The sequence below is a fragment of the Pseudorasbora parva genome, chromosome 14 (assembly GCF_024679245.1).
Source record: "Pseudorasbora parva isolate DD20220531a chromosome 14, ASM2467924v1, whole genome shotgun sequence".
Classification (NCBI taxonomy): Eukaryota; Metazoa; Chordata; class Actinopteri; order Cypriniformes; family Gobionidae; genus Pseudorasbora; species Pseudorasbora parva.
The window spans coordinates 32745296-32772957 of NC_090185.1; the positions used below are offsets into that span (position 1 = coordinate 32745296).

Here is a 27662-nt window from a genome sequence, read left to right on the forward strand (position 1 = left end):
GTTCACATTTTTACATGTATAAAGATACATGTTACCACCAAATGTTATTGTTCATGCCTCCAGCTTTGCATCACCAAGAAAACCAAGTACAGAAGAATAAAAATGGGGCTGTACTTTGATTATCAGTGTCTGGACACTTTACAATCCCATCCTACCAACAAATCTTGCACAAATGCTTTGATGAAGATTTCGTTTTTTTGGTTTGTTTTTTGTTGACTTATTTTTTTTTCCTGAATTGTCCCATATTGTACCTTTGTGGACTTTTCCCATCCCTGCCCTGTATCCTGACCAAATCCTGCCCAACCTCACTGTACCTCCTAGGGTCCCCAGCCAACTACAGGACAAGCTACTGCCACCCAGGGCAACTGCTTGCAGCCATTGAGCTGTAATGCCCCACGGCCCTCTCCGCTGTCTGTAAGTAGATGCAGCTTGTTGAATTGCCCCACAGTAATGAAACGGAGACTCCCTCACAACCCAACCTAATGCCTAAAACATCTACTGTCACGTGCAACCATTCAGTACCTTTTCAGAACACCAGACCCAAACATGAACCAACAACCCAAACACACTGACAACAACACCAACAATTGCTTCCCAATGCATCTTCCGCTGGGTTTGTTGGTGTGTTTCTTGGTTTTGATTGCTGTGTTTGACACCAAGTCTTCTTCTGCACAAAGTTTTGTCTTTCCAAACACCCCCATTATTCACCTTTCTTCTTCAGTGGCATTGAACATGGGACCAGATATCACCTTGCCTACAATGGACCGTACCATAGGGATGTTGAGCAAAGCAGGGAAGGGCCCTCAGAAGCAAGAGATGGGATGCTTATAAAATGGTAGCTTTGAATAAAGAAGTAGCTAAGGTTTCCATTATGAACCACAATGCCAAACTAGTTGAAATGTTTTTGGCTGTGCCCGTGACTATATAGAGTCTTCAACCCTGCTCCTGAAGACAAACTGTACTACAAAATTTACCTCAAAATATAAAACACACATGGCTGTAATTTTCAGGCGACCTTGAAAACCCACACAGGTTAGAGATGGAGCTAAACTCTGCAGGACAGTGGGCCTCCAGGAGGTTTGGAGGCTTCTGATATAGCACCATATATGGTTTGGCATCTTCCTCTTAAAAATTTGACTTTACTGCATCTCGTTATTACCAAGTAACATGAGGTCTTGACAAAGCTTCACTGCTACTTAATCTCTTGCTGTGTAGGTGATGTCCATCCCTTCTTTGGCCAATAGTCCCTTCACATCTTGTGTTATCTAAAAGAGAACACAGACCAAAAATGCAAATGTCAACCTTTTTTTTTTGCTTTCTCTTGTCCCTTCCCATCTCTATAGGCTGCTCTGCTCAACTCTTTCCCTGCTATTTTTGATGAACTCCTTCAGATGTTCACAGTACAGGAAGTGGCAGAGTTTGTAAGGGGAACTCTGGGTAGCATGCCTAGTACGGTCCACATTGGTCAGTCCATGGATGTGGTCAAGCTTCAGTCCATTGCTCGAACGGTGGATAGCAGGCTTTTCTCCTTCCCAGGTATTTCTTTTTACCTACATTTTACCTGGGGCAGTACAATTAAAGCAACTTGTTTACACCTAAAAGGTTCATAGTTGTACAGTATTGCAAGGGACTATGCACCTTTTAGGGTTATATAAGGTGCAAAATGGTCCCTTTAAGGGTACTGCCCCAAGCTGTTGTACCACTAAAAGTTAAATTTGTGCATGTTTTATTACAGTGATGTCTGAAATCCTCAACAGGTGTATTGCTTTATTAACCTCCCTCCGTCTCTTTACACAGAATCAAGAAGAATTCTCCTTCCTGTTGTTCTCCATCACATTCATCTGCATCTTCGGCAACAGAAGGAGCTTCTGATCTGCTCAGGAATCCTGAGCAGCATTTTCTCCATTATTAAGAGCAGCTCATTGGTACACACACTTCAGTCATCAAAACTTTGAACATCCCTTTGGCGACTTTGGTCAAGTTGACAATGTTTCTCTTTTCCTGTCTGCAGGAGAGCTCTGTGCAGGAGGAGGTAGAGATGATGGTGGAGAGTTTGTTGGATGTGTTGTTGCAGACGCTGTTGGCCATCATGAGTAAATCTCAGTCTCAGGAGGCGGTAAGAGGACAGCGCTGTCCACAGTGCACGGCTGAGATCACTGTTAGTAACTAACAAATCTGATATTCTACTTCCTTCCTTCCCTCCATCCCCCATCTATATTCTCCTCCACCTGCTTGGCAGCATCCTTACTGAGATCTTTATTTCATCTTCTGTTTCTTTCCTAGTATCTTTCTGAAACTCCCCTTTTCTGCCTATAGAGTGCAACACTCAAATTGTGAAAATTCATCCCAAATAAATGTTTATTTAACAGATCTTTATTAGGGCTGTCAACGTTAACATGTGTGAGTAATTCAAAATGTAATACATAAATAATTTAATGCAATAACGCAAATTAAGCACTTGAAATTGCATCATTAACATAATTTACACACATTTAGATAATCTTGGGAGTCGGGAGTTTATCAAACCAAGCTTATTACATCAGAGATAGTAGAGAGAACAGTGACTCACGGACAGTTTTCAGTGAATTATTCATTCCAGTGTGTGTTTAAATTTAAAACACAAGCTCTGTCATATTCTGAGATTATTTCAGAAAGAGTGTGAAAAACAGACTGAACGGAATGGCAAAACGTCCCACTGCTGGCCAGATTATAAAGCTTCTTGCTAGTAAAGTTTTGGTGCAAATTATAATCAAGTTAAAGATGATTGCCATTATGTTGTAAAGTAGCCTAAGTACACATTAAGTCCATTATTATTGATGGGCAAACAAACTATGCAAACTCTTGCACTCTCTTTTATCTGTCGTGTGTATGTTGCTATGTTTAGTAATTCTGAATGGATCCATACTATTGTAGGTATATGCTGTCAGGTCAAGCCGGTTGGTTAAAGGTATAGTTCACCTAAAAGTTATCCTATAATTTACTCACCCTCAAGCCATCCTTCGGATGAGACGTTAAACCGAGGTCCTGACTCTCTGTGGTCCTTAAAAATCCCAGGATGTCCTTTGGAAAAAGAGTAGGGGTGTAACCCCGGCATACTGGCCAAATTTGCCCACTGGCCCCTGTCCATCACGGCCTCCTAATAATCCCCATATTCTGATTGGCTTCATCACTATGTCTCCTCTCCACCAATCAGCTGGTGTGTGTGTTGGGCATCCTGGCGCAAAATGGCTGTCTTCACATTATCCAAGTGGAACGTCATAAGTTGTGCCAGTGGCGCTTTTTCCTAGCCTGACAAGCCAGACCCACATCAAGATGTTTGGTCTGGAAACTCACCATTGACAGCTCAATCCGAGGGGCGGGATAAACGGTTGTCTTTCAAACTCCCTCTGCACTCGATAGGATAGCGCTACCACCAACCAGAGCAACGAAGGTGAAACAGAGCTAGTTAATAGATTAAACATTCGCCGTATCCGGTCAGCAAAACTCCGAACACATCTTCCCTTTTTAAGAATGACTTCAGTGCCGTTCTTTGTTCTTTTCTCAGAGAAAAGCTTAACTCCAAGTCTTCCAGAGTCGCGGTCAAAGCTGATTCGAAAGACCGCCGTTCGCCAGTTTCTGTGTTTACTTGAAGCACGCAAACGCAACTCAGCCGTCGTCATTATGGCCCCGCCCACCGACTCTATACACGATGTGATTGGCCTGGCAAGAGTTAGGCGAATACAGCTCAGAAGGATATTGAGAGTTGCTAGACGACACTCGCGGGCAGATTAGATTTGCTGCCGCTAGGGTGCGTCTAGATTTCTAGGCTAGCTTTTTCCATATATTGAATATGGAAGGCGGTCTGGTGAAAGCTAGAAATTTTACTTTATACAGTGTTAAAGATGTTTGTTTTTTTTACACATGCCCCTCGATTCACCTCAAAAGGCCTTTATTAACCCCCTAGAGCAGTGTTTTTTTTTTCATGTGTGCTTTGGTATACATAAATTTATGAATGAAATAGACTTGTATGGGTTATTTGGTGTCCTTTTGGAGCCTATCAAGTGTCCTTTTTTGGAAAGACACCTACATTTTGTAGCTTTTAATTGACTTGTTACTTCTTTATTTTATTTTATTTTATTTTTCAGTTTTATTTATTTTATTTTATTAATTTACTTATTAGGGGCCAAGCACCGAAGGTGCGGAGGCACCTATTGAAATTGTTAGTGTTCCTATTATTATTATTCTGCTTCTTCTTCTTCTTCTTCTTCTTCTTCTTTTTCTTTTTCTTCCGCCATAGGAGTCTCTGGCAGCCCATAGAACCGTATGGTAAAAAGTTGTGAAATTTGGCACACTCATAGAGGCCAGTCTGAGCTGTCACTATAGCAAATTTGGTGCCTCTAACTCAATCCCTCTAGCGCCACCACCTGTCCAAAGTTTCACTCATATTTATGCTTATAACTTTTGACCCCTAAGGGCTAGAAACAAAATTCTTTTTTCATCGGATTCCTTGGCTCAAGCCGATTCGATTTCACCCTATGATGTCATTTTCCGGTATGCAAATTTTCCCGCCATTTTGAATTTTCTGAAAAACCTACTTTTTCGAACTCCTCCTAGGCCGTTGCTCTGATTTTCACGAAAATTGAAACAGATCATCTTCAGAGCATGTTGACAAAAAGTTATGGAATTCAAGTTGATTCGTCCAATCGTTTTCAATAAACGCACAAACAAATTTTACGTGGAGGTTGCAAAAACACACTAAAGGCTATATCTCCGCAACGCTTTATCGTATTCAAACCAACCTTGGTACATGTCATCACAAGCATGACTTGAAGCAACATGCAGCGTTTCGGCGCAGCGCCACCTACCTGTCCGGAGATACGAAAAATGCCTATTTTGGCTTATAACTTCTGAACCGTTTATCCACAAATCATAAAATTGGTCTCATTAGATTCAGGGCGTCATGCCGAGTCGACTGATATCCAATTTTACCATGTCGGCCATTTTGGATGTCGGCCATTTTGAATTATGTGCAAAAATGCTGTATTTTATGAACGCATGAACGGATTGTTATGAAACTTGGTATGGGTCATCACCACGATGCCCTGAAGTAGCCTGAGAAGTTTCGAAACAGCGCCACCTAGTGGAGAATTTTTTTTTTCAAACGCTTATAACTTTGGGTGTGGTTGACATATTTTGATGGGAGTGTGTTTTTTGGTCTCCTGAATCCTTGCCGACTCCAACGATACCAGACTTGCCAGGTTTCGGCATATGGTTTGCGCAGAGTTGTAATTTAGTGCTTAAAAAACATTTGCTGATATCTTCGAAACCGCTAGTCCGATCGAGACGAAACCAGCCTCAGAAGTTCGGAAACATAGGTCGATAGCTATACGCTAATGCCCAAATCTCAAAATATTGATAGTAAGGGGTAGTAAAATCCAATCAAAGTCAGGTGTCAGTCATTTTTTACGTGTTTTTTCATATAAATGTCTATAACTCCAAAACAAAATGAAATATTTTCACCAAACTTGACACACATATGTATGGGCTCACTACGAGGACACATAAAAAAATTGGTGGGATTGTGCCTCTTGGTGGCGCTATAATAAAACAAAACATGAAATTCCCATTGACTTCAATGCAGTATTACGGTTTAAAATGCTAATGCTATAATTTAAGAATGCACTAGTGTATCATTACAAAACTCGGTATGTGTCTTCCGCTCTATGTCCCGAAGATATTCAAAAAGTTTCGGGGCAGCGCCACCTTGTGCTCAAAAGTTGTAATAAAATGTACAAAAATGCTAATAACTTTTGATTAAATTAGCCTATTGTAATGAGACTGGTCATAATACATTCATTGGCTCATGCCGAGAAGATAGATACCAATTTTGCCATATTTTGCAAACATATCTGTGCTCCATCTTGTTATTTGTTAAAAATCTACTTTTTCAAACTCATCCTAGACCGTTTGTCCGATTTTCACCAAAATTGATCCGTATCGTCTTCAGACCATGCTGACAAATACTTATGGATTTCGGATTGATAGACAAAACAGTTTTCATATACCACTGCAACAGAGTTGAGCCATGATGCAAAAATTACTCTTGAGGCTGTATCTCTGCAATGCTTTGACATATTGACACCAAACTTTGCATGTGTCATTGTCATCTCAATCTGACTAAACCACATCAGTTTCGTAACAGTGACACCTATTGGTCGAAAGTGATAAACCATTAAACCATTATTATTGACTGTATTTAAAATTTGACTGCTATTTTGCCTAAAATCAACTTAATAGGTCCTTAATGGCTCATTGTTGCAGTTGGCTTGAGACTTCCAGCCATGCTGGCATGTCTTGTCTTCTTCTTTGCGCTTGGCCCCGATAATGGCTGCTTGCAGCTATATTTATTTATTGTTGTTGATTGTTTTTTTTAAATTCTGTAGCACTTTGAGATTTTGTTTAATATAAAGTGCATTATAAATAAAATTTAATATTATTATTATTATTATTATTATTATTATTATTATTATTATTATTATTATTATTTTGTTTTGTGAGAATCATCCTTCAATCTGATTGCTAGATATAGCACATGATGACAAAATCAACGCATTAAACAAGATAAATGATGTATGCTTAATTTTACGATAATTATGTGATTAATCACGTTTCAGAATTTTTATCTATTTTAATATTTTACATTTAACTAAAATCAGTCACTCGTTATATGCTCTCTTTCTTTCTCTCCCCTCTTTCACATGTATGGCTATGCGTTTATTATGTCTCACACTCACACACTCACTCACTGACTCACATGTCTTCATGCAGTTGAGTTTCATGAAAACTGCACAAAAATGTCCAGGTCATATTACTATAACAAAATAAATAAATAAAAAAAGATGTTGCATAGAGATAATGAAGCACATGTTTTGCATTTTGTAGTTTGGGACACTTTCTTTCTTTAAAATACACATGAAAAATTACATTATTTCTTTTGATTTCGGTATGAAGTATGACCCTGACATTTATTGACAGGATTCATGAGACTCATCCTTGCATGTTTGTCTTGCGTCTCTTGTGTTTAGTCTGTTGTAACACCTGCCGGGAAAACTAAGATCAACAGTAAACTGCTAGAACACAAACATGCTCTGATCTATACTCTGATGAATGGGTTTGCATCCTTTGATTTACAATTCATTGCTTTTAATGTTTAATTGTTAATGTATTCATAATTTATTGCTTATAAATAGAGCCCAGCTGAATATAATATCATATCTCTGTCTATATATAGTTCAAAGAAAGCATGGTCTAATCAGGACACTAAGAATAAACTGCGCCCGTTGATAGCATCACATATTTGCAAACAACGATCAACGAGAGAATGGTGCAAGTGCACTTAGGGCGTGTCCAAATTCACTTTTGCTAGTTTAACGATGGAAAAAAATAGGGGGCATATGAACCAAAAGTGTTGTGGCTTGTCTCTTAATGAGTCATGGGTGTGTTTTGGGTGTAACGTGCAATAAAACCAAGTCTCATCTCCCATTCCCTTTAAAAGCCAGTTGTGCTCGCACTATGGCGGATTCACTGTTTACATGGAGGAAATTGCGAGCAAAAAGACTCAACGCTTCTCCAGAAAGGAATCTGTTGCTGTGCATCCCTGTGTGTAATAGGCAGAGTGTATGTGCATTGTGCACCGGCTATAGTTGCATATTACTATTATAAAAAATAACAACAACAAAAAAATACTGCTCTATTGACTTTAGACCAGGTTGTTGTTGGTCAATGGCACAGTCGTTTTCAGTTCCTCAATATAGCAGTGCGCCAACAATGCGCCTGAACACACCCATGGGCCAAAATATGGCCGTGAGTGCATTTGCTATTAAAAAACGTGCCGCTGGACATGAAAATTATAACTGCTGAAACTAGCAAAACCCCCTTGTGTCGCGTCTGGCGTTGCATTGCGTCGGTTGTATGATAGGCCCCATTGTCTGATTGATCATTGTTTAATGCACTTCTGCCATGATCACCAAAAAAATCGACATTGTGTGGTCGATACTATTGCAGTGTCAATTGCATCGGGTAGGTTTGTGTTCGTATTTTTGAGACTGTCAAATTTTACAAAGAGCGTCATTGGCTTGCATGGCTGCTCAGGGTAGAATGACAGTGACCTAATATAAATACATACAGTATATTCTGCCTGCTGTCATTGGATTGTGGGTGGTTAGTGAATAAGACAAAGACATTTGTGCGCAAATACCACACACTAGTCTCACATTGCCAGACTTTTGACTAACAAAAAGTCTAGTCAACATTGGAGCTTATTCTGGCCAAGAACTGCCCACTTGGGCAGAAAGAGAGTGCCTGACCAACAAGTAATTTATATCAACTGATTAAAAAGTTGTGTGAAGCCAGCCAGTCAGGTTAGAACTGGTGATTTCAGCAAGAGTTTTCAATTTTTTGTCTGTAAAATACTTAAAAAATTCAGTGAAGAGGCTGTAGGCGTTCTGTGGCGTGCTGTCTGAGGCTGAGACTAAGTGCCGCAACTGTTTAGTGAATTCATCCCACAGTGTCTTCATGTCTCTCATTCATTCTGCTCCCCCGCTCCCTTTGGATGTGTTTGATTGTCTGTTTGATTGCCAAGTTAAGAGATTGATTGGCTCACAAGGACTTGCCTGCTTTCTGATTGGCAGGGCGAGTATGTGTCCTGCTTGTTGTCCCTCCTGCGTCAAATGTCGGACATTCACTTTCAACACCTGATGGATAACTTCCAGAGCAAAGAGGAGCTAAAGGTGAATTTCTTCTGAATCCTTTATAATGTCACTTATAGTTGAAGTTTTTAAATGTTACACTCTAAAAATGCTGGGTTGTTTCAAGCCATGTTTGGGTCACATATGGACAAACCCAACCATTGGTGTACATTTTTTAATAGATTTGTTTTACCCAACGGTTGGGTTTGTCCATATTTGACCCAAAACAATCCCATCTCTTGCAGGAGTTCTTGCTGAAGATTTTCTGTGTGTTCAGAAACCTGATGAAGCTCAGTATATTCCCGCGTGACTGGAACGTCATGCGACTGCTGACCAGCAAGTGAGAATCCAACCTTTTTCCCATTCATTTCCGCTTTTAACTGATTTACATATTGTTAAACATATTTTTTTATATACCATATAAATGTTATAATGGAATTTATTTCTCTGGCAATATAATAAGTTGGAAAATTTTATATCATATAGGCCTATACATTTTTGTCAAAAATATTGATTTCTTAATACGTTTTGATAATGAAATATCTGAAACGCTTCTAATTTTCTGCAAAATAGATTCACAATAGCAGCTGTGCTTTCTCATTCTCTCATCTCTCCGAAAGTCACACACAAACCCGTCTCCCCTCACTCACTCGTTTCATTTGCCGCGGATGAATATTATTGGTGTTACAAGGCTTGAATTTTGGCGGTGGATTGTGCATTTTGCGCACAATTTGAGTCATTCCCGCAGATTATGTGCTCACATTAACTCTTTCCATGCCATTTACAGAAATTTCTAGCTTTCCGTGTCTTCACTGTTATAGGGTCTTATACTGTGTCATTACCAAGCGGCAACCTCCCGCGATCTCTCTTGAAGCCAATACGGAAGTAATGTAAACTGCAATTCCTCAACTGGCCACTAGAGGCAGGCTCCAGAAGGGAGCAGAATCTCATTGAGCCCCATGTTAAAATTCTCAACTTTAAAGCAGAAAAAAACATGTTTACAGCCTGGTACAAATTGTGGTTTTGGCTTATAAGGCTAATTTTGATCTTCATGACAACTCTGAGGGGGGTGAATTTTTTTTAAACTCATTCGTTTACGTTATAAAAAAGCCTTAAGGTTCTGCATAATTAAGGGCGTGATTACAAGTGGATAGCCATTTATCCGCCATCTATAGTTACTGCGTCACCTCAGCTCCGCGCACATCCCGCCTTTTTGCCCATTTTCTGTTATCCGGGAGTGACACGCGATGACTCGCTCACAAGATGGCAACGCCCAGCTTGTCCATACTTTAAGCTTCAGAACGGCTTATCGGAATCCTATGGGTGACGTCACGGACACTACGTCCATATTTTTTTACAGTCTATGGTCATTACGCATTTTCTGAAAGAGCATCCCTGGATCAAAACACAGACGAAGAAGTAGCAGAAACAAACAATAGCATATGTAAGCAGATGCATGTGTAAAATTAAAGGTCCCGTTCTTCGCGTGTTTTCAAAGCTTTGATTATGTTTACAGTGTGCAATATAACATGAGTTCATGTTTCGCGTGTAAAATTGACTTATCTGTACAGCGCTGTTTCCTCTGTCCTAAAAACGGCCTGATGATTTCCTTGTTCTATGAAGTCCCTCCTTCAGAAACACGTAACGAGTTCTGATTGGGCCAGCGCTTCCCGTGTTGTGATTGGACAGCAGCTTAGCGCACTTTGCTCGGAAAGGTCTCGCCTCTTACCATGACCGGGAGATGCAAGCGCTGAATGCACGCTGTTCTCCACGTGGGAGAGCAACAAGACCACGCCCCCTATTTTGCGTGTTCTTGTGGGCGGAGGGTTAGTCAACAAACGGTTCTAGTGACGTCATTCCTGAAGGAAGTGCAGGGGTGTAGTCCAAACCGGCCGTTCGCTGTAGGCTTTGAAAGGGAACTTCTGTTAAATAAAATATTTCGCTTGGCATTGAACTTTGAGCTTTATAATTTTACAGGTATTATTTATGCTCTAACAGCAACATTACACACTAACTAAAGTTTGAAAGATGGAATCACGAAGAACAGGACCTTTAAGCGATCACTAACAAATAAAAGCATATAACTCAAAACTGTCTAATATTACCGAATGAACTGTCGACCCTGGATGATCTCTCTCTGATCTCTCCTCCTCCCTCCGTTGTTGTTGTTGAGAGAGAGTCTCTCTCTTTTCCTCCTCCCTCCGTTGTTGTTGTTGAGAGAGATTCAGCTCTTGATCATAATGTTGCTTTTTTTAATTTATTTTTTTATTAAACGTAGCCATATCCAAGTGTTGATACAAAAAAAGCATGCATGAAACTAGTATAAAACGGGGGTTTTGCTTAAAATCAGAGGCTTTGTTTTTTATTTTGATATATTGCATATTCAGATATTCATAAAACAAAATGTTCTGGCGCCCATGAAACTTTTGTTGCTGATGGGGAAAGAGCTAATATATCTGCTGCCAAATTATGAGATGAAATTAAAAATATCTGTATGGTTGTCTTCCCTGATGATATTAAAGTCAAAACTGTGGCCAGTGAAAATGTGTGAGTGGAAAACTTAAAGTTAATGTCAAGCCCTTAATACAACAAATCGAACTATGTGGCTTTTAATTTTACAGAGCATAAGTGAACTTTTCAAGTTTTTATAACAGATATATATACACTACTATTCAACAGTTTGTGTCAGTAAAAAATTATTTCTGATTAACCCTTTCTCTTTCCTGCAGTATCATTGTGAGCACTACTCAGTACCTGTCGCCTGCTCTCCACAAAAGCTTTACGGATGCCGACTTTGATTTTAAGGTGTGTGATCGTGATGAACATCAACTACATACATTGCACCACAGACTCATTGGCACTGAACATGCATCATTTTTTTAAACATAAAACATTTTCAAAAACGAACACATTCACATGTGCACAAACGTGCTTGATACGGGCCTTTACGGTGTCCTGCTGTTAGACACTCTCGGCTCTCTCTAATCCACTCTAATGAAGCTCTCCTCCCTGATCAAGACAGATGGTGCCACTAACCAGGGAGACTGGAAAAGTTCAAATGTCCTGAATTATTAATGAAGGTTATCTTTCAGAGAAAAACATGGGCACTCTCTGTCAGTGTGGGCTTTCACTGGATATTCCCTAGAAATAAAGCACACATCTTAAATCTGGAATCTAAACTGAAGTGGTTAAAGGTTCAGTTCACCCAAAAATGAAATTGATGTCATTAATGACTCACCCTAATGTCGTTCCACACCCGTAAGACCTCTGTTCATCTTCACACACAGTTTAAGATATTTTATATTTTAGTCCCAGAGCATATGCAGTCTATGCACACTATACTGTCCATGTCCAGAAAGGGAATAAATACATCATCAAAGTAATCCATATGTGACATCAGTGGGTTAGTTAGAATCTCTTGAAGCATCAAAAATACATTTTGGTCCAACAATATTTTTTTCAGCATTTTCTTCTCTTCTATGTTTGTTTTCAAACCTCAAATAAAGAATCAAACGGTTATGAATCAGTGAATCAATCAATGATTCGGATCATTAATCGAGTCACTGATTCATGACCGTTTGAATCTTTATTTGAGGATTGAAAACAAACACGGAAGAGAAGACAATGCTGAATAAAGTAATATTTTTTGTTATTTTTGGACCAAAATGTATTTCCGATGCTTCAAAAGAGTCTTAACTAACCAACTGATGCCACATATGGACAACTTTGATGATGTTTTTATTCCCTTTCTGGACGTGGACAGCAAAGTGTGCATACACTTACATTCAAAGGACAGAAAGCCCTCAGACTAAATCTAAAATATCTTAAATGTCTTACGGGTGTGGAACGACATTAGGGTGAGTCATTAATGACATAAATTTCATTTTTGGGTGAACTAACCCTTTAAATAAATCATAATATTTGCAGGTAGATCAGTAAAGCCATGCTAAAATTAGCATCAAAGTGCCCAAAACATACCATATACTGATTAATATGTATAATATATATATGCAAGTAATAAATCAATTCTAAAGAATATTGAGATATCAAATGATAGCATTAAAGGCAGTGTAGGCAGTTTCAGAGCGGCTGGCAAGTTAGCAAGCTAGCTTTGAAAAAAATGAGGTACCACTCTCCCTTCAGAGCGCCTCTAAAGCCACGCCTCCTTCAAAACATATGAACGTACACAACCAGAGCAGAGTCTGCAAAGCGTCACGAGATGAGAGATGGCGTTAAATTACCTCATGTCTCAGCACAAAACATTAATACAACAATAATAATGAATGAAACTCTTACTTGTGCCACCTGACTGCTGCAGATTCAAGCTGTGAGCAGCTCTGGGTAGAAGTCACGGGTTGCCATCTGGTAATTACAGTTATGACATGGCGTGAACGCAGCATATAATCCCGTTGTTTTGGTTCAGGAGGAACTGTAAAAGGCTTCTGCTGTTTGTTTGTGGCGCTCGGTGACTGACGTCTGTCTAACTCTGCATGGCCTCATGAAACGCGTTGATGTCTGCGCGAGCAGGTATGCGTAAGAATAGGAATGCATATGTTGACTGGGAGGAAGGTAAGACCAAAAAATGGTCCGAATGCAATGATTGGACGAACATTTTTTGGTCCTGAGACGTTATAATATTTAGACCACTTCTATTATTGATTATTTTTATCAGGATATAAAGAGAGTTTCAACCAGTGTAACAAAAAGTATTTATAATAAAAATTGCCAACCCAACTTTTAAAGAGAAATTTTGCTGACAAAAACGGTAATAAAAAAAAAAAAAATCATCAATAGTGTGGATGTATGAAGCACAGCTCGGACAGAAGGCACTTTCTATCCGAGCATGACCAACTGAACCTGTTGCGAAATCTACGTGGGGAAATATTTTCACCCTCACCCTAAATTGGAGGAGTGGCTTCTTTTCTGTGAGGGGAGGAGCTTGAGCCAAGACACGCCCATCAAATATTCAATTAGTTGTGTATATCCATATTAAAGGGTTAGTTCACGCAAAAATGAAAATGTTTCCTTCACCCTAAATCGGAGGAGTGGCTTCCTTTCTGTGAGGGGAGGAGCTTGAGCCAAGACACGCCCATCAAATAATAAATTAGTTGTGTATATACATATTAAAGGGTTAGTTCACCCAAAAATGAAAATATTTCCTTCACCCTAAATTGGAGGAGTGGCTTCCTTTCTGTGAGAGGAGGAGCTTGAGCCAAGTCACGCCCATCAAATAATAAATTAGTTGTGTATAACCATATAAACGGGTTAGTTCACCCAAAAATTAAAATTCAGTCATTAATTACTTACCATAATGTTGTTCGACACCCATAAGACCTCCGTTCATCTTTGGAACACAAATTAAGATATTTTTGTTGAAATCCGATGGCTTAGACCCATAAAGGCACTAAAGAGGTCATTACAAACCCATCACTCTACAGTGATTCTACAATAATTTTATGAGACGACGAGAATAGTTTTTGTGTGCAAAAAAAATAAAAAAATAACGACTTGTATAGTGATGGGCCGATTTCAAAACAAAGTTTCAAACGGTTATGAATCAGCATATTGATTCATTATTCAGATCGCGTGTCAAACTGCTAAAATCACGTGACATTGGCGATCCGAATCATGAATCAATACACTGATTCATATCGTTCAAAACATTGTTTTGAAATCAACCCATCACTATATAAGTCGTTATTTAGTTGTTTTTTGGGGCACAAAATCTATTCTCGTCGGTTCATAAAATGATTGTAGAGCCACTGTAGTGAGATGGGGCTTTGTAACGTCGTCTTTAGTGCCTTTATGGGTCCTGAGAGAGGAAATGACATTGGTGTCAATGAAGGCCTTTCTGAACCATCAGATTTCAACAAAAATATCTTCATTTGAGTTCCGAAGATGAACGGAGGTCTTACGGGTGTCGAACGACATTAGGGTGAGTAATTAATGACTGAATTTTCATTTTTGGGTGAACTTACCCTTTAATGCTCCTTCAACACTTTGTCAAGATCTAAATTAAAGAGCTCACAGTAACATAACTAAGCGGTAATGTGTTTCTTTCTCCATCAGGTGTGGAATTCGTATTTCAGTCTGGCGGTGTTGTTTATCAACCAGCCCAGTCTACAGCTGGAGACTCTGACACCAGCCAAGCGGAAGAAGGTCTTTGACAAGTAAGACTTGATCCTGCTTATTCACACAACAAAATGAAATGCAGGTCTAAAGATCCTACGAAGAAATCAGTGTTGTTTGTTCTAAATGTATACATATTGTAATGTTTTCCCTCAACAGGCTTTCAGTCATTTTGTAAAAAAACAAAGGATATTTGACCTCATTTCACAAATGCTGTCAGTTGAGATTAAGTTGTATTTATCCTCATGTAAATATGAAAATAACAATAATTTGAGTGTTGTAGTGAGGACTAATCCGTATTAAATCCATCCAGAGTACATGCTACATCTCTTTTGTATTCCTTCTTTTTCTGGCTAGTTCTTTCTCATTTTCTTGTTAGCCATGAGATTCCTTCAGCTATTGGTCAAATACTTAAACATAAAAAGCCTTAGACACAGAATTGCACGGAAGTCTGCCGCATGCGTCTGTAATCTTCAGCCCTGCGTGTGGCTCTCCTGTTCTTCTAAGTCTAGTATGTTTAATGCATGCTGTTTGTTTCAGTGGTGTTCCGTTCTTGCACGGGTTTAGAGGAGTTTGTTTTTGTTGTTTTTGTAGGTATGGTGATATGAGGGTCATGATGGCTTATGAGCTATTTAGCATGTGGCAGAATTTGGGTGAGTGTCTTGATTCTCTCTCTCTTTCCACTGTTTCATTCTCTTTTCCTGCATTGTTCTGCACACGCACACACACATTCACTTCCTTCCGAAAAGCAGTACTGAACTCTAGAGGTGGAAGAAGGTACTGCACTGCAGAAATTCACCCATAACCACCACAGGGTGCTGCATCAACTTTTATGTGCAACTTATTATTAGATAGATAGATAGATAGATAGATAGATAGATAGATAGATAGATAGATAGATAGATAGATAGATAGATAGATAGATAGATAGATAGATAGATAGATAGATAGATAGATAGAGAGATAGATAGATAGATAGATAGATAGATAGATAGATAGATAGATAGATAGATAGATAGATCATTTCAGCATTTAATTTTATACTAAATTAAAAAAGTAAAATTTATATCAGTCTTAAAGAAACACCCCATTATTATGAATATGATTTTTTTTTATGAATAATAATGGTTGTGGGTTTGCTTGGTTTGGCTGCAGGTGAGAATAAGATACACTTCATACCAGGAATGATCGGCCCGTTTTTGGGTGTGACGCTCGTACCTCAAAATGAAGTCCGAAATATAATGATCCCCATCTTCCACGATATGATGGACTGGGAACAGAGAAAGAACGGCAACTTCAAACAGGTCCATTATACCTGCATCTGCTTGTCTGTCTTTTCTTGGCTATTTTTCTGTTTCTCTTACTCTGAGTTATCTTCCAGTGAAACAAACAAATACAATATGGTAAATGGAAAAATAAATGATAATAAATTAATAAATAAATAAAAGGTTTATTATCAATATTTCATTTTTTTATGATGTCTGTTATGATGGACAAATAATAAATGAATGCAGTTTTGCTAATGCAAAATTATTGTATATTAAGGCTATTCTTGAGAAATAATGTGATTGTAAAAATTGTATATAGTAGAATATTAATGTATACTATATATATATATATATATATATATATATATATATATATATATATATATATATATATATATATATATATATATATATATATATATATATCGATCAGGCATAACATTATGACCACTGACAGATGAAGTGAATAACACTAATTATCTCTTCATCATGGCACCTGTTAGAGGGTGGGATATATTTGGCAGCAAGTCAACATTTTGTCCTCAATTTGATGCTTTAGAAGCAGGACAATGGGCAAGCATAAGGATTTGAGTGAGTTTGACAAGGGCCAGATTGTGATGGCTAGACGACTGGGTCAGAGCATCTCCCAAACTGCAGCTCTTGTGGGGTGTTCCCGGTCTGCAGTGGTCAGTCTCTATCAAAAGTGCTCCAAGGAAGGAACAGCGGTGAACCGGCGACAGGATCATGGGCGGCCAAGGCTCATTGATGGACGTGGGGAGTGAAGGCTGGCCCGTGTGGTCCGATCAAACAGACGAGCTACTGGAGCTTAAATTGCTCAAGAAGTTAATGCTGGTTCTGATAGAAAGGTGTCAGAATACACAGACCAGTCAGGGTGCCCATGCTGACCCCTGTCCACCGCTGAAAGCACCAACAGTGGGCATGTGAGCATCAGAACTGGACCACAGATCAATGGAAGAAGGTGGCCTGGTCTGATGAATCTCATTTTCTTTTACATCATGTGGATGGCCGGGTGTGTGTGCGTCACTTACCTGGGGAACACATGGCACCAGGATGCACAGTGGGAAGAAGGCAAGCCGGCGGAGGCATGGTGATGCTTTTGACAATTTCCGCTGGGAAACCTTGAGTCCTGCCATCCATGTGGATTTTACTTTGACAAGTACCACCTACCTAAGCATTGTTGCAGACCATGTGCACCCTTTCATCGAAACTGTATTCCCTGGTGGCTGTGGCCTCTTCCAGCAGATAATGCGCTCTGCCACAAAGCAAAAATGGTTCAGGAACGGTTTGAGGAGCAGAATAACGTGTTTGAGGTGTCGACTTGGCCTCCAAATTCCTCAGATCTCCATCAAATTGAGCATCTGTGGGATGTGCTGAACAAACAAGTCCGATCCAGGGAGGCCACACCTAGCAACTAACAGGACTTAAAGGATCTGCTACTAACATACTGGTGCCAGATCTATGCCTCAACGGGTCAGGGCTGTTTTGGCAGCAAAAGGGGGACCAACACAATATTAGGAAGGTGGTCATAATGTTATGCCTGATTGGTGTATTGAGTCATGGTTTGCTTTGCTTGGCTGCAGGTGAGAATAATTTTAAGTAAAAATGTTTTATCTATTTATATATATATATATATATATATATATATATATATATATATATATATATATATATATATATATAATATTATTACAATATATCAATATCAATGTGATATATCACTCATAGATTGACCTAGCTGCTATCTACTCTATATTATTTGGCAGTTTGTCTGACAGCAAATGACAAAACTAATATCATATTTGGGGGAAAACACAAATAATAAATTAGTACTATTATAGATAATAATGGACATTTGGTAATACATAAGTTGTAAAGTGTGCATGTACAATTATAATATATCCATTAATCTGTCATCTATTCCTTATCGATGCATAATTAAGTTCATGTTTGTGGTGCAGGTGGAGGCAGAACTGATTGACAAACTGGACAGTCTGGTGTCTGAAGGAAAAGGAGACGAGAATTACAGAGAACTCTTCAGTTTGCTGTAAGTGCGCACACACACACACACACACACACACACACACACACCGTTTGACTGCTCTTGTCATAACCTGAGTGTCTCTGATTTGCCTTGTGCTGCGGGATTATTAGAACTCAACTGTTTGGGCCGTACCCCAGGTAAGAGGAAACTAACCCTGTTCAACCAATCAGATGCCACTAAAAAGGGATATCCCATTACAAGCCCTTCTTTTACCTTCAGCCCATGAAGTGCTCTTAAAAAGGATGTATATGTGTGCTGTTTAATGTCTAGTCTGCTGGAGAAGATCGAGCAGGAGACCTGGAGGGAGACGGGCATCTCTTTCGTCACGTCTGTCACGCGCCTCATGGAAAGACTGTTGGACTACAGGTAAAACTCCCATCTAAGTTGTAGTTTTTCATCTAATTAATGTATTTTTAACACATTTTTGACTTCCTGCATCTTGTGTCGGCAGAGATTGCATGAAAGGTGATGAGACAGAAAACAAGAAGATCGGTTGCACTGTCAACTTGCTGGTGAGGCTTACCCTATTCGATCCTATATGTATTTTTGCAGCAAAGCAAAAGCAACCTGATGATCATATGATATCCTTTTGTAGAATTTCTACAAGTCAGAGATTAATAAGGAGGAAATGTACATCCGATACATTCATAAGTTGTGTGACATGCACCTGCAGGCCGAAAACTACACAGGTGAGGCGTTATTCAGAGTTTCTTCACGTTTAAAAACTGCACAGGCCAAATCGTACAGAACCATTTTTGTATTTAAAATATACAAAAATATGAGTCACAAGAAAGGGCAATGGAAGAACAAAACAAGGTTGTTTTTTTTCTTTCTTTTACAAGTTAAACTTGTTTTAACTTGATCACCACATTTTTAGAACTCGATGTCTTAAAGACAAATTCAGCCATTCAAACATCCACCTGGTGCATGTTCATATCCAAAACCAAAGGAAAAGAAGCATAGTAACGGTGCATATAACTGTGCATATTGTGCACATTGTGTCCCACAGATAGTAGTTGTGGCCTAATTTAGGGGCAGTTGTGGTCTAATGGTTAGAGAGTCAGACTGGTAACCCGGAGGTTAAACCCTTGCTGCAACTAAACTTGGCTAAACTTGCTGCACCTAACCCCAAATCTCTTCCCAGGCGCCACAGCATAAATTGTCTCAGCTTAGTAGCATTGTGTGTGTTCACTACTCACTGCTCCTAATTATTGGGTTAAATGCAGAGGACAAATTCTTACCATACTTGGCCATCACATGTCTTTTTCACTTTCAGAGGCGGCGTTCACCCTCCTGCTGTACTGGGAGCTGCTCCACTGGGAGGAAAGACCCCTTCGAGAGTTCCTGCACTATCCTGCGCAGAGCGAATGGCATCGTAAAGAGGGTCTCTGTCGTAAAGTCATCCACTACTTCAACAAGGGAAAGGTATTTACAGATACCACTTTCTCTCCCAGAAACAACATTTTACCATTTTTGGGAGTAATTTCTATAAAATTCCATCTTAAGTTGTCCAACACATTGATCCTCCCTAGACATACATTAAAAAAGAGCAAATGATCGTCTGAAAAAATGGTGGACATCAATTGTTGTTAAGGCAGGATTGGTCTATAACTCGATTAAGGCAAATGGCCAGTTCATTTCAGACTCTATTCACACTTCTTTGGATAGTTTTTGCCGCGGACACCATATCTATGTAAGAGCTGTGCATACAAACCTCACTCCCCTGATCTTAAGAGGCGCTCTAGCGACTGTCATTAGAGATTTCCATCATTAGCATACTTGTTAACGCGCCTGTCTCCCACTCCGGAGACCAAGGTTTGAATCCTGCTCGGAGCAGGTTGAGTAGGACCAGTTACATTTGGTGCCTTGACCCAGATGGAAGTGAGGTTTAGGGGGATGAGTGCAACTCTCATAGGCCAGTAAGAACTGTGCGTCCAAACCTCACTCCCCTGATCTCAAGAGGCGCTCTAGCGACTGACGTTAGAGACTGTGATCATTAGCATTCTTGTTAGTGAGCCTGCCTCCCACTCCGGAGACCAAGGTTTGAATCATGCTTGGAGCAGATTGAGTAGGACCAGTTACATTTGGTGCCGTGACCCAGATGGAAGTGAGGTTTAGGGGGATGAGTGCAACTGTCATAGGCCAGTAAGATCTGTGCGTCCAAACCTCACTCCCCTGATCTCAAGAGGCGCTCTAGCGACTGACGTTAGAGACTGTGATCATTAGCATACTTGTTAGCAGGCCTGCCTTGCACTCCGGATACCAAGGTTTGAATCCTGCTTGGAGCAGGTTGAGTAGGACCAGTTACATTTGGTGCCGTGACCCAGATGGAAGTGAGTTTTAAGAAGGATGAGTGCAACTGTCATAGGCCAGTAAGAGCTGTGTGTGCAAACCTCACTCCCTTGATCTCAAGAGGCGCTCTAGCAACTGACGTTAGAGACTGTGATCATTAGCATTCTTGTTAGTGGGCCTGCCTCCCAGTGCGGAGACCAAGGTTTGAATCCTGCTGGAGCAGGTTGAGTAGGACCAATTACATTTGGTGCCGTGACCCAGATGGAAGTGAGTTTTAAGAAGGATGAATGCAACTGTCATAGGCCAGTAAGAGCTGTGCGTGCAAACCTCACTCCCCTGATCTCAAGAGGCGCTCTAGCGACTGACGTTAGAGACTGTGATCATTAGCATACTTGTTAGCGGGCCTGCCTCTCAGTGCGGAGACCAAGGTTTGAATCCTGCTGGAGCAGGTTCAGTAGGACCAGTTACATCTACAAGTGGCACAACACGACAAAAGCAAATATAACCTTTTGTAATCAGGGATACTGTGACACTTGATGAAACACAGTACAAAATAAGTCACGGATAATAATCTTTTGCCACGTTCTATTTCTGACGTGCTCCATGCACTTGCGCTACTTCTGACATCAGTACATATGAATTTTAAATGTATCTTGTAAACATTGACTGGAGACAGCTTCAAGCTGTTGAAGCATCACACCCAATCTGTTGCTACTTCCATTTCATCTCAAAATTAACAAGTCAGCAGATTTTTAAGTTTCGAACTTTCAAACTTTACATTGAAAGTCAATGGTCCAAAAAACAATGTTGGACCCCTCTGTTTTTCATTATAAGGTTTAAAAGTTTCAAAGTTGATTGATAATGTTACTTTGAAACAATCTTACAATCTGTGCAATTATTGTAAAAGAAAAAAAGTAGTGCAGATACTTGTTTGGATGCTGGCAGATGTAGGCAGATGAACGTAAGGGTCAAACTAACTGATTGAAGAAATCCTGCTTATGTCACCAGAGAGAAGTCTTTTGTTTTCACTGGAAGGGTCAATTATGAAAATTTGATTAAACATTAAAAGGTCAAATGCAAAGATGAATTGGTGAATTTTTATTTCATGGCGACTTTTTACATTTTACAATCAAATGGAATGCAGCATTTATTTCTATAAACTTAACTAAAACTTGCCGTACCAGAGCTTTTTTGGAAATGCAAATATAGTTTTAAAATGCACATCAAACCTGCTGTCCTGCCCTTGTTCTCTTGTCAGTGTTGGGAGTATGGCATCCCGCTGTGCCGAGAACTAGCCTTCCAGTACGAGTCCCTGTACGATTATCAGAGTCTCAGCTGGATACGGGTCAGTGCTATTTTGTTCTTTTTTTTTTTTTTAAATGTGAATATATGAATAGAGATTATATAACAGCACTTTGAGTGGACCGCATAGCTATAAATGTACTGTTATGTATTATGCTCAGAAGGAGGTCAATGATGTGTGAATATTTAGCTCTTTCTTTCTATACTACAGAAAATGGAGGCGGCATATTATGACAACATCATGGAGCAGCAGCGACTAGAGCCAGAGTTCTTCAGGGTGGGATTTTACGGTCGGAAATTTCCCTTCTTCCTCAGGGTGAGCTATTGCAATATTTACACGCTCTGTTTGTCATAATTTTAAGGATTAAAGGATTGATTTTTAATTTAAAATATAAAAAACAATTAAGTATGTACTATTTATTTATTCATTTATGTATTTATAAATCTATGTATTTATAGATGTTTTTCTCTCCACACAGAATAAGGAGTTTGTTTGTCGGGGGCATGACTATGAGAGGCTTGAAGCCTTTCAGCAAAGAATGCTGGGAGAATTTCCACAAGCAATCGCCATGCAGCACCCTAATCAACCAGATGAGGGGATCTTACAGGGTGAAGCTCAGTGTATCCTTCACCACAATTATACCATAATAAGTTAGATAAAAATTTTGCGTCATTAACAATACGAAACCAATCATTCTTTATATTATTTATATCGGTGCACAACAAACGATAAGACGATAAGTGCACAACAAACGATAACATAAAGGGTTATTTGAGGGGTACATATCTTTGCAAATTTACTTAAAAAGTTGCAACCAAACTTGATATTTTAGTTTTGTTATTAGATTATTAGAATTGAAATTAGATTTTGCACTAAATATTTTGTATAAATGCTCATCCAGAATTTTTTTTTTGTCTTCATTTCTTCAACCTGATTTTTTTTCAATCTGTGGGACAAAAATATTTTTCATATATTAAAAAATGTTCCACAACAGTATTTCTTAATTTGTTCATTCATTAATTTATTAATTTGTTTGTTTGTTCACTTTCTCTCTCTCACTCACACACTCACACTCACTCGCTGACTAACCCACTCACTAACACAATATCTTTCTCACTCATTCATTCACTCAATCAATAACTCACTCACTAACTCACTCACTAACTCACTCACTCACTCACTCACTCACTCACTCACTCACTCGCTCACTTACTCAATCACTAACTTGCTCAATAACTTAAGTTAACTCACTCACTTACTCACTCACTCAGTCACTCAACTCACTCACTCACACATACACTCACTCACACACACTCACTCACTCACTCACTCACTCACTCACTCACTCACTCACCCACTAACCTGCTCAATAACTTAATAACTCAGTCACTCACTCAATAACTTACTCAATAACACACACAATAACTTACTCACGCATTCACTCACTCAATAATTTACTAACTCATTTAATAACTTAACTCACTTGTCACTCACTTACTCGCTAGCTCACTCACTCACTCACTCACTCACTCACATACTCACTTGTCACTCACTCACTCACTAACTTGCTCAATAACTTACTGACTTATTCACTCACTCAATAACTTAACTTAACTTAACTAACTCACTCACTCACTCACTCATTAACCTGCTCAATAACTTAATAACTCAGTCACTCACTCAATAACTCGCTAAATCACTCAATAACTTAACTGACTCACACTCACTCACTCACTCACTCACTCACACATACACTCACTCACACACACACTCACTCACTCACTCACTCACTCACACATACACTCACTCACACACACTCACTCACTCACTCACTCACTCACTCACTCACTCACTCACTCACTCACTCACTCACCCACTAACCTGCTCAATAACTTACAGTTTTTCTCAATTGCTAAAACACTAAAACCCATCGGCTGAACAAATTTCTCAGTTGCCTGAACTCATTTAGCTAATTGTGCAGTCTGTTGTCAATACCTTAAACCATTTCACATCATAAAACACAATTTGCAGATCTCACTTAGACTTTTCAGCAAATCTCTAAACACATTCTCATTGTCAAGACACATACTGCTCTCTAATGCACATGCCATTCATACGGGTTAACACAAGTGGCAACAATCAAATACAAATAGAGAACACAATGTAATTTAATGAACACAACCACTCAAAACTGATTTAACCTGTTTCAAATGATGAGACAACCAATATAAGTACAGTGCATTGTAGGCTGTATACTGTACAATTAACAAATCTTATTGCCCTGAACATGTTGCTTTCCATTTGTTTACAGTACTGACTGCTCAATAGATTTTGACTGGTTGCAGGTTCATATCAACAAAGAACGAGCTTGTGAGATGCAGAGTACAGTACTGTAAAAATCAGCCTAATCTAATGAAAATGCATATCTATAGCACAAATTGTATTTATCGTGCGATTTAAATGCCAAAATGAGTTTTTATGAGCATATGTTACGCAGTTTTCGTGTGCATATGATATGTACTTTATATTGTGTTATGTGCACGTACTCCAAACAACTCAACCTACCCAATGGGGTGACAATGCAAATCATATGCACATAAAAAATAATTGTGCCGTATAAATCGCACAATAAATACAATTTGTGATGTATATGCATTTCATGAGAATGAGTTGGTAAAAATAGGGCTACAAGCAAGAGGAAGAACAAAAAATTGCAAAGCAAAGCAGAGTAGCAATAATTTCTGACCAATTTTGAGCTACTATGATGAAACACGTTTTCATTCATCACAATACAATGACAGAAAAATATGAAATTTGTTTTAAGATTAAAAATTTACTTCTGCCTGAGAACTGTTTTGAACAATGTGTTTTCTATTTTTTGCTGTATTGTTTACTGATTGCTTGATAGTGTTTATCATTTTGATCACTTTGTTTATGATTTGAGAGCAGTGTTTGATTTTGAACACAGGTAAAACTGTTTTGAGGCGAAAGTTTCATTTTGCAAGAGAAGTCAGAGGTTTTGTGAATAGTGCTTGAAGAGGAGGTTTTGTGTTTAATGGTTTCAGAAAATGGAGCAAGGTTTCAGTAATAGTGTTTAAGCAATTGAGAAAAACTGTAATAACTCAGTCACTCACTCAATAACTTACTCAATAACACACACAATAACTTACTCACGCATTCACTCACTCAATAATTTACTAACTCATTTAATAACTTAACTCACTTGTCACTCACTCACTCGCTAGCTCACTCACTCACTCACTCACTCACTCACTCACATACTCACTTGTCACTCACTCACTCACTAACTTGCTCAATAACTTACTGACTTATTCACTCACTCAATAACTTAACTTAACTTAACTAACTCACTAACTCACTCACTCATTAACCTGCTCAATAACTTAATAACTCAGTCACTCACTCAATAACTCGCTAAATCACTCAATAACTTAACTGACTCACACTCACTCACTCACTCACTCACTCACTCACTCACACATACACTCACTCACACACACACTCACTCACTCACTCACTCACGCACTCACTCACACATACACTCACTCACACACACTCACTCACTCACTCACTCACTCACTCTCTCACTCTCTCACTCACTCACTCACTCACTCACTCACTCACTCACTCACTCACTCACTCACCCACTAACCTGCTCAATAACTTAATAACTCAGTCACTCACTCAATAACTTACTCAATAACACACACAATAACTTACTCACGCATTCACTCACTCAATAATTTACTAACTCATTTAATAACTTAACTCACTCAATTCAATTCAATTGTGCTTTATTGGCATGACATACATGGGTACATATTGCCAAAGCATTTCACAAAGCAAAACAGAAACACACATCAAACATATTCACATTTATATTTATATATACAGATAGTAAGCAATACATATATTATTAATCAGGATGTGTTCACTCAGTACATCTCAATTTGTGGCATTTATAGATATGCTGTGCTATATAAGTGGAAGCAGGTCCTTCACCGAGTAAGACCTTCAGTTTTTCGTGATGGTGTAGTGACTGGAAGTCAGGGATGATGCGTTGTATTTGCCCATACAGTGAGTCTCTTAGGGCGGTGTATTTATCACAGTGGAGGAGGAAGTGTGCCTCTGTCTCCACTGCTCCTGATCTACACTCTCTACAGATACGCTCTTCTGTGGGCAGCCATGTCTTCTTATGCCGCCCTCTTTCTATGGCCAGCGTGTGGTCACTCAGCCTGTACTTGGTTAATAATGCTCTGTGTGTTGTGTTTCTGACTGAGATGAGATAGTCAGCCAGACTGTACTCTCTGTTTAGTCCCAGATAACATTGGAGACGGCTTTGCTCTTTGGTTTGATTTTTCCAGTGCTGCATATACGCCTCTCTCTCGTTTTTCATGATTTCTTTGATTTCTGCAGATTTTACAGGAGCAGTGGTATATGCTTTGTTCATCAGTTCTGACACCATTACACAGAGATTACTTTTCTGGGTTTGTAGGGCTTTAAACTGAAGATCATCTTTAGAGCTTGAGTGTAGGTGGATCCAGAACTTCAAGGCTCTTTTTTTAATGGTTAGATTAAGGGGCAGTCGGCCCAGCTCCGCCCTGCATGCGTTGTTTGTTGTGTTTCTGTGGACGTGGAGGATGTTTCGACAGAACTCTACATGTAGGCCTTCTACAGGGTGTTTGTCCCAGACCTTATGGCTGAAGTTACTCGCTGGGCCCCAGACCTCACTTCCGTACTTTGTCCAGATTCTAATGGGGATGTCTATTTTAAATAATTTCATTCGTATAGCGTGCAGGGCTCTGCGGGCTTTTGCAATTAATGTTTTAATTGCTAATTTAAAGTTTCCAGTGGGTGTTAGAACCAGACCAAGATAATTATAATGTAAAGTGTGTTGAATTGTGCTGTTGTTTACAGTAAATATATGTTCATGTTCCAGATTTCTGGGTTTCTTCTGAAAAATCATGATCTTAGTTTTATGGGAGTTGACTTCTAAGGACCAGTCCTGGCACTGTAAAACTAAGGAGTATTTAGTTCACTCACTCACTCACTCACTCACTCACATACTCACTCGCTCACTCACTCACTCACTCACTAACTTGCTCAATAACTTACTGACTTATTCACTCACTCAATAACTTAACTTAACTCACTCACTCACTCACTCACTCACTCACTCATTAACCTGCTCAATAACTTAATAACTCAGTCACTCACTCAATAACTCGCTAAATCACTCAATAACTTAACTGACTCACACTCACTCACTCACTCACTCTCTCACTCACACATACACTTACTCACACACACACACTCACTCACTCACTCACTCACTCACTCACTCACTCACTCACTCACTCACTCACTCACTCACTCACTCACCCACTAACCTGCTCAATAACTTAATAACTCAGTCACTCACTCACTCACTCACTCACTCACTCACACATACACTTACTCACACACACACACTCACTCACTCACTCACTCACTCACTCACTCACTCACCCACTAACCTGCTCAATAACTTAATAACTCAGTCACTCACTCATTCACTGACTCACTCACTCACTCACTCACTCACTCACTCACTCACTCACTCACTCACTCACTCACTTACTCACTCACTCACTCACCCACTAACCTGCTCAATAACTTAATAACTCAGTCACTCACTCAATAACTTACTCAATAACACACACAATAACTTACTCACGCATTCACTCACTCAATAATTTACTAACTCATTTAATAACTTAACTCACTCACTCACTCGCTAGCTCACTCACTCACTCACTCACTCACTCACTCACTAACTTGCTCAATAACTTACTGACTTATTCACTCACTCAATAACTTAA

General features: G+C 39.3%; 1 protein-coding gene across 11 annotated transcripts in view; it reads left to right on the forward strand.

Moving 5' to 3' along the window:
* Positions 1 to 27662, forward strand: part of dock3 (dedicator of cytokinesis 3) — a 304695-nt gene that overhangs the window by 254941 nt on the left and 22092 nt on the right. For 9 of the 11 annotated variants that reach the window (XR_010897931.1, XM_067416279.1, XM_067416269.1 and 6 more), the window contains 18 exons: positions 1344 to 1536; positions 1798 to 1925; positions 2012 to 2158; positions 8670 to 8768; positions 8972 to 9066; positions 11456 to 11531; positions 14796 to 14896; positions 15450 to 15508; positions 16011 to 16159; positions 18103 to 18188; positions 18296 to 18322; positions 18456 to 18551; positions 18637 to 18697; positions 18781 to 18874; positions 19462 to 19610; positions 21736 to 21822; positions 21991 to 22095; positions 22259 to 22400. Coding sequence is in view for 10 of the 11 variants with exons in the window: in XM_067416279.1 (XP_067272380.1) it covers positions 1344 to 1536; positions 1798 to 1925; positions 2012 to 2158; positions 8670 to 8768; positions 8972 to 9066; positions 11456 to 11531; positions 14796 to 14896; positions 15450 to 15508; positions 16011 to 16159; positions 18103 to 18188; positions 18296 to 18322; positions 18456 to 18551; positions 18637 to 18697; positions 18781 to 18874; positions 19462 to 19610; positions 21736 to 21822; positions 21991 to 22095; positions 22259 to 22400 (1894 nt within the window). In the remaining variant the exon portion in view is untranslated. The remainder of the gene's footprint in view (positions 1 to 1343; positions 1537 to 1797; positions 1926 to 2011; positions 2159 to 8669; positions 8769 to 8971; positions 9067 to 11455; positions 11532 to 14795; positions 14897 to 15449; positions 15509 to 16010; positions 16160 to 18102; positions 18189 to 18295; positions 18323 to 18455; positions 18552 to 18636; positions 18698 to 18780; positions 18875 to 19461; positions 19611 to 21735; positions 21823 to 21990; positions 22096 to 22258; positions 22401 to 27662) is intronic. The other 2 variants (XM_067416273.1, XM_067416272.1) reach the window with 2 other exon arrangements.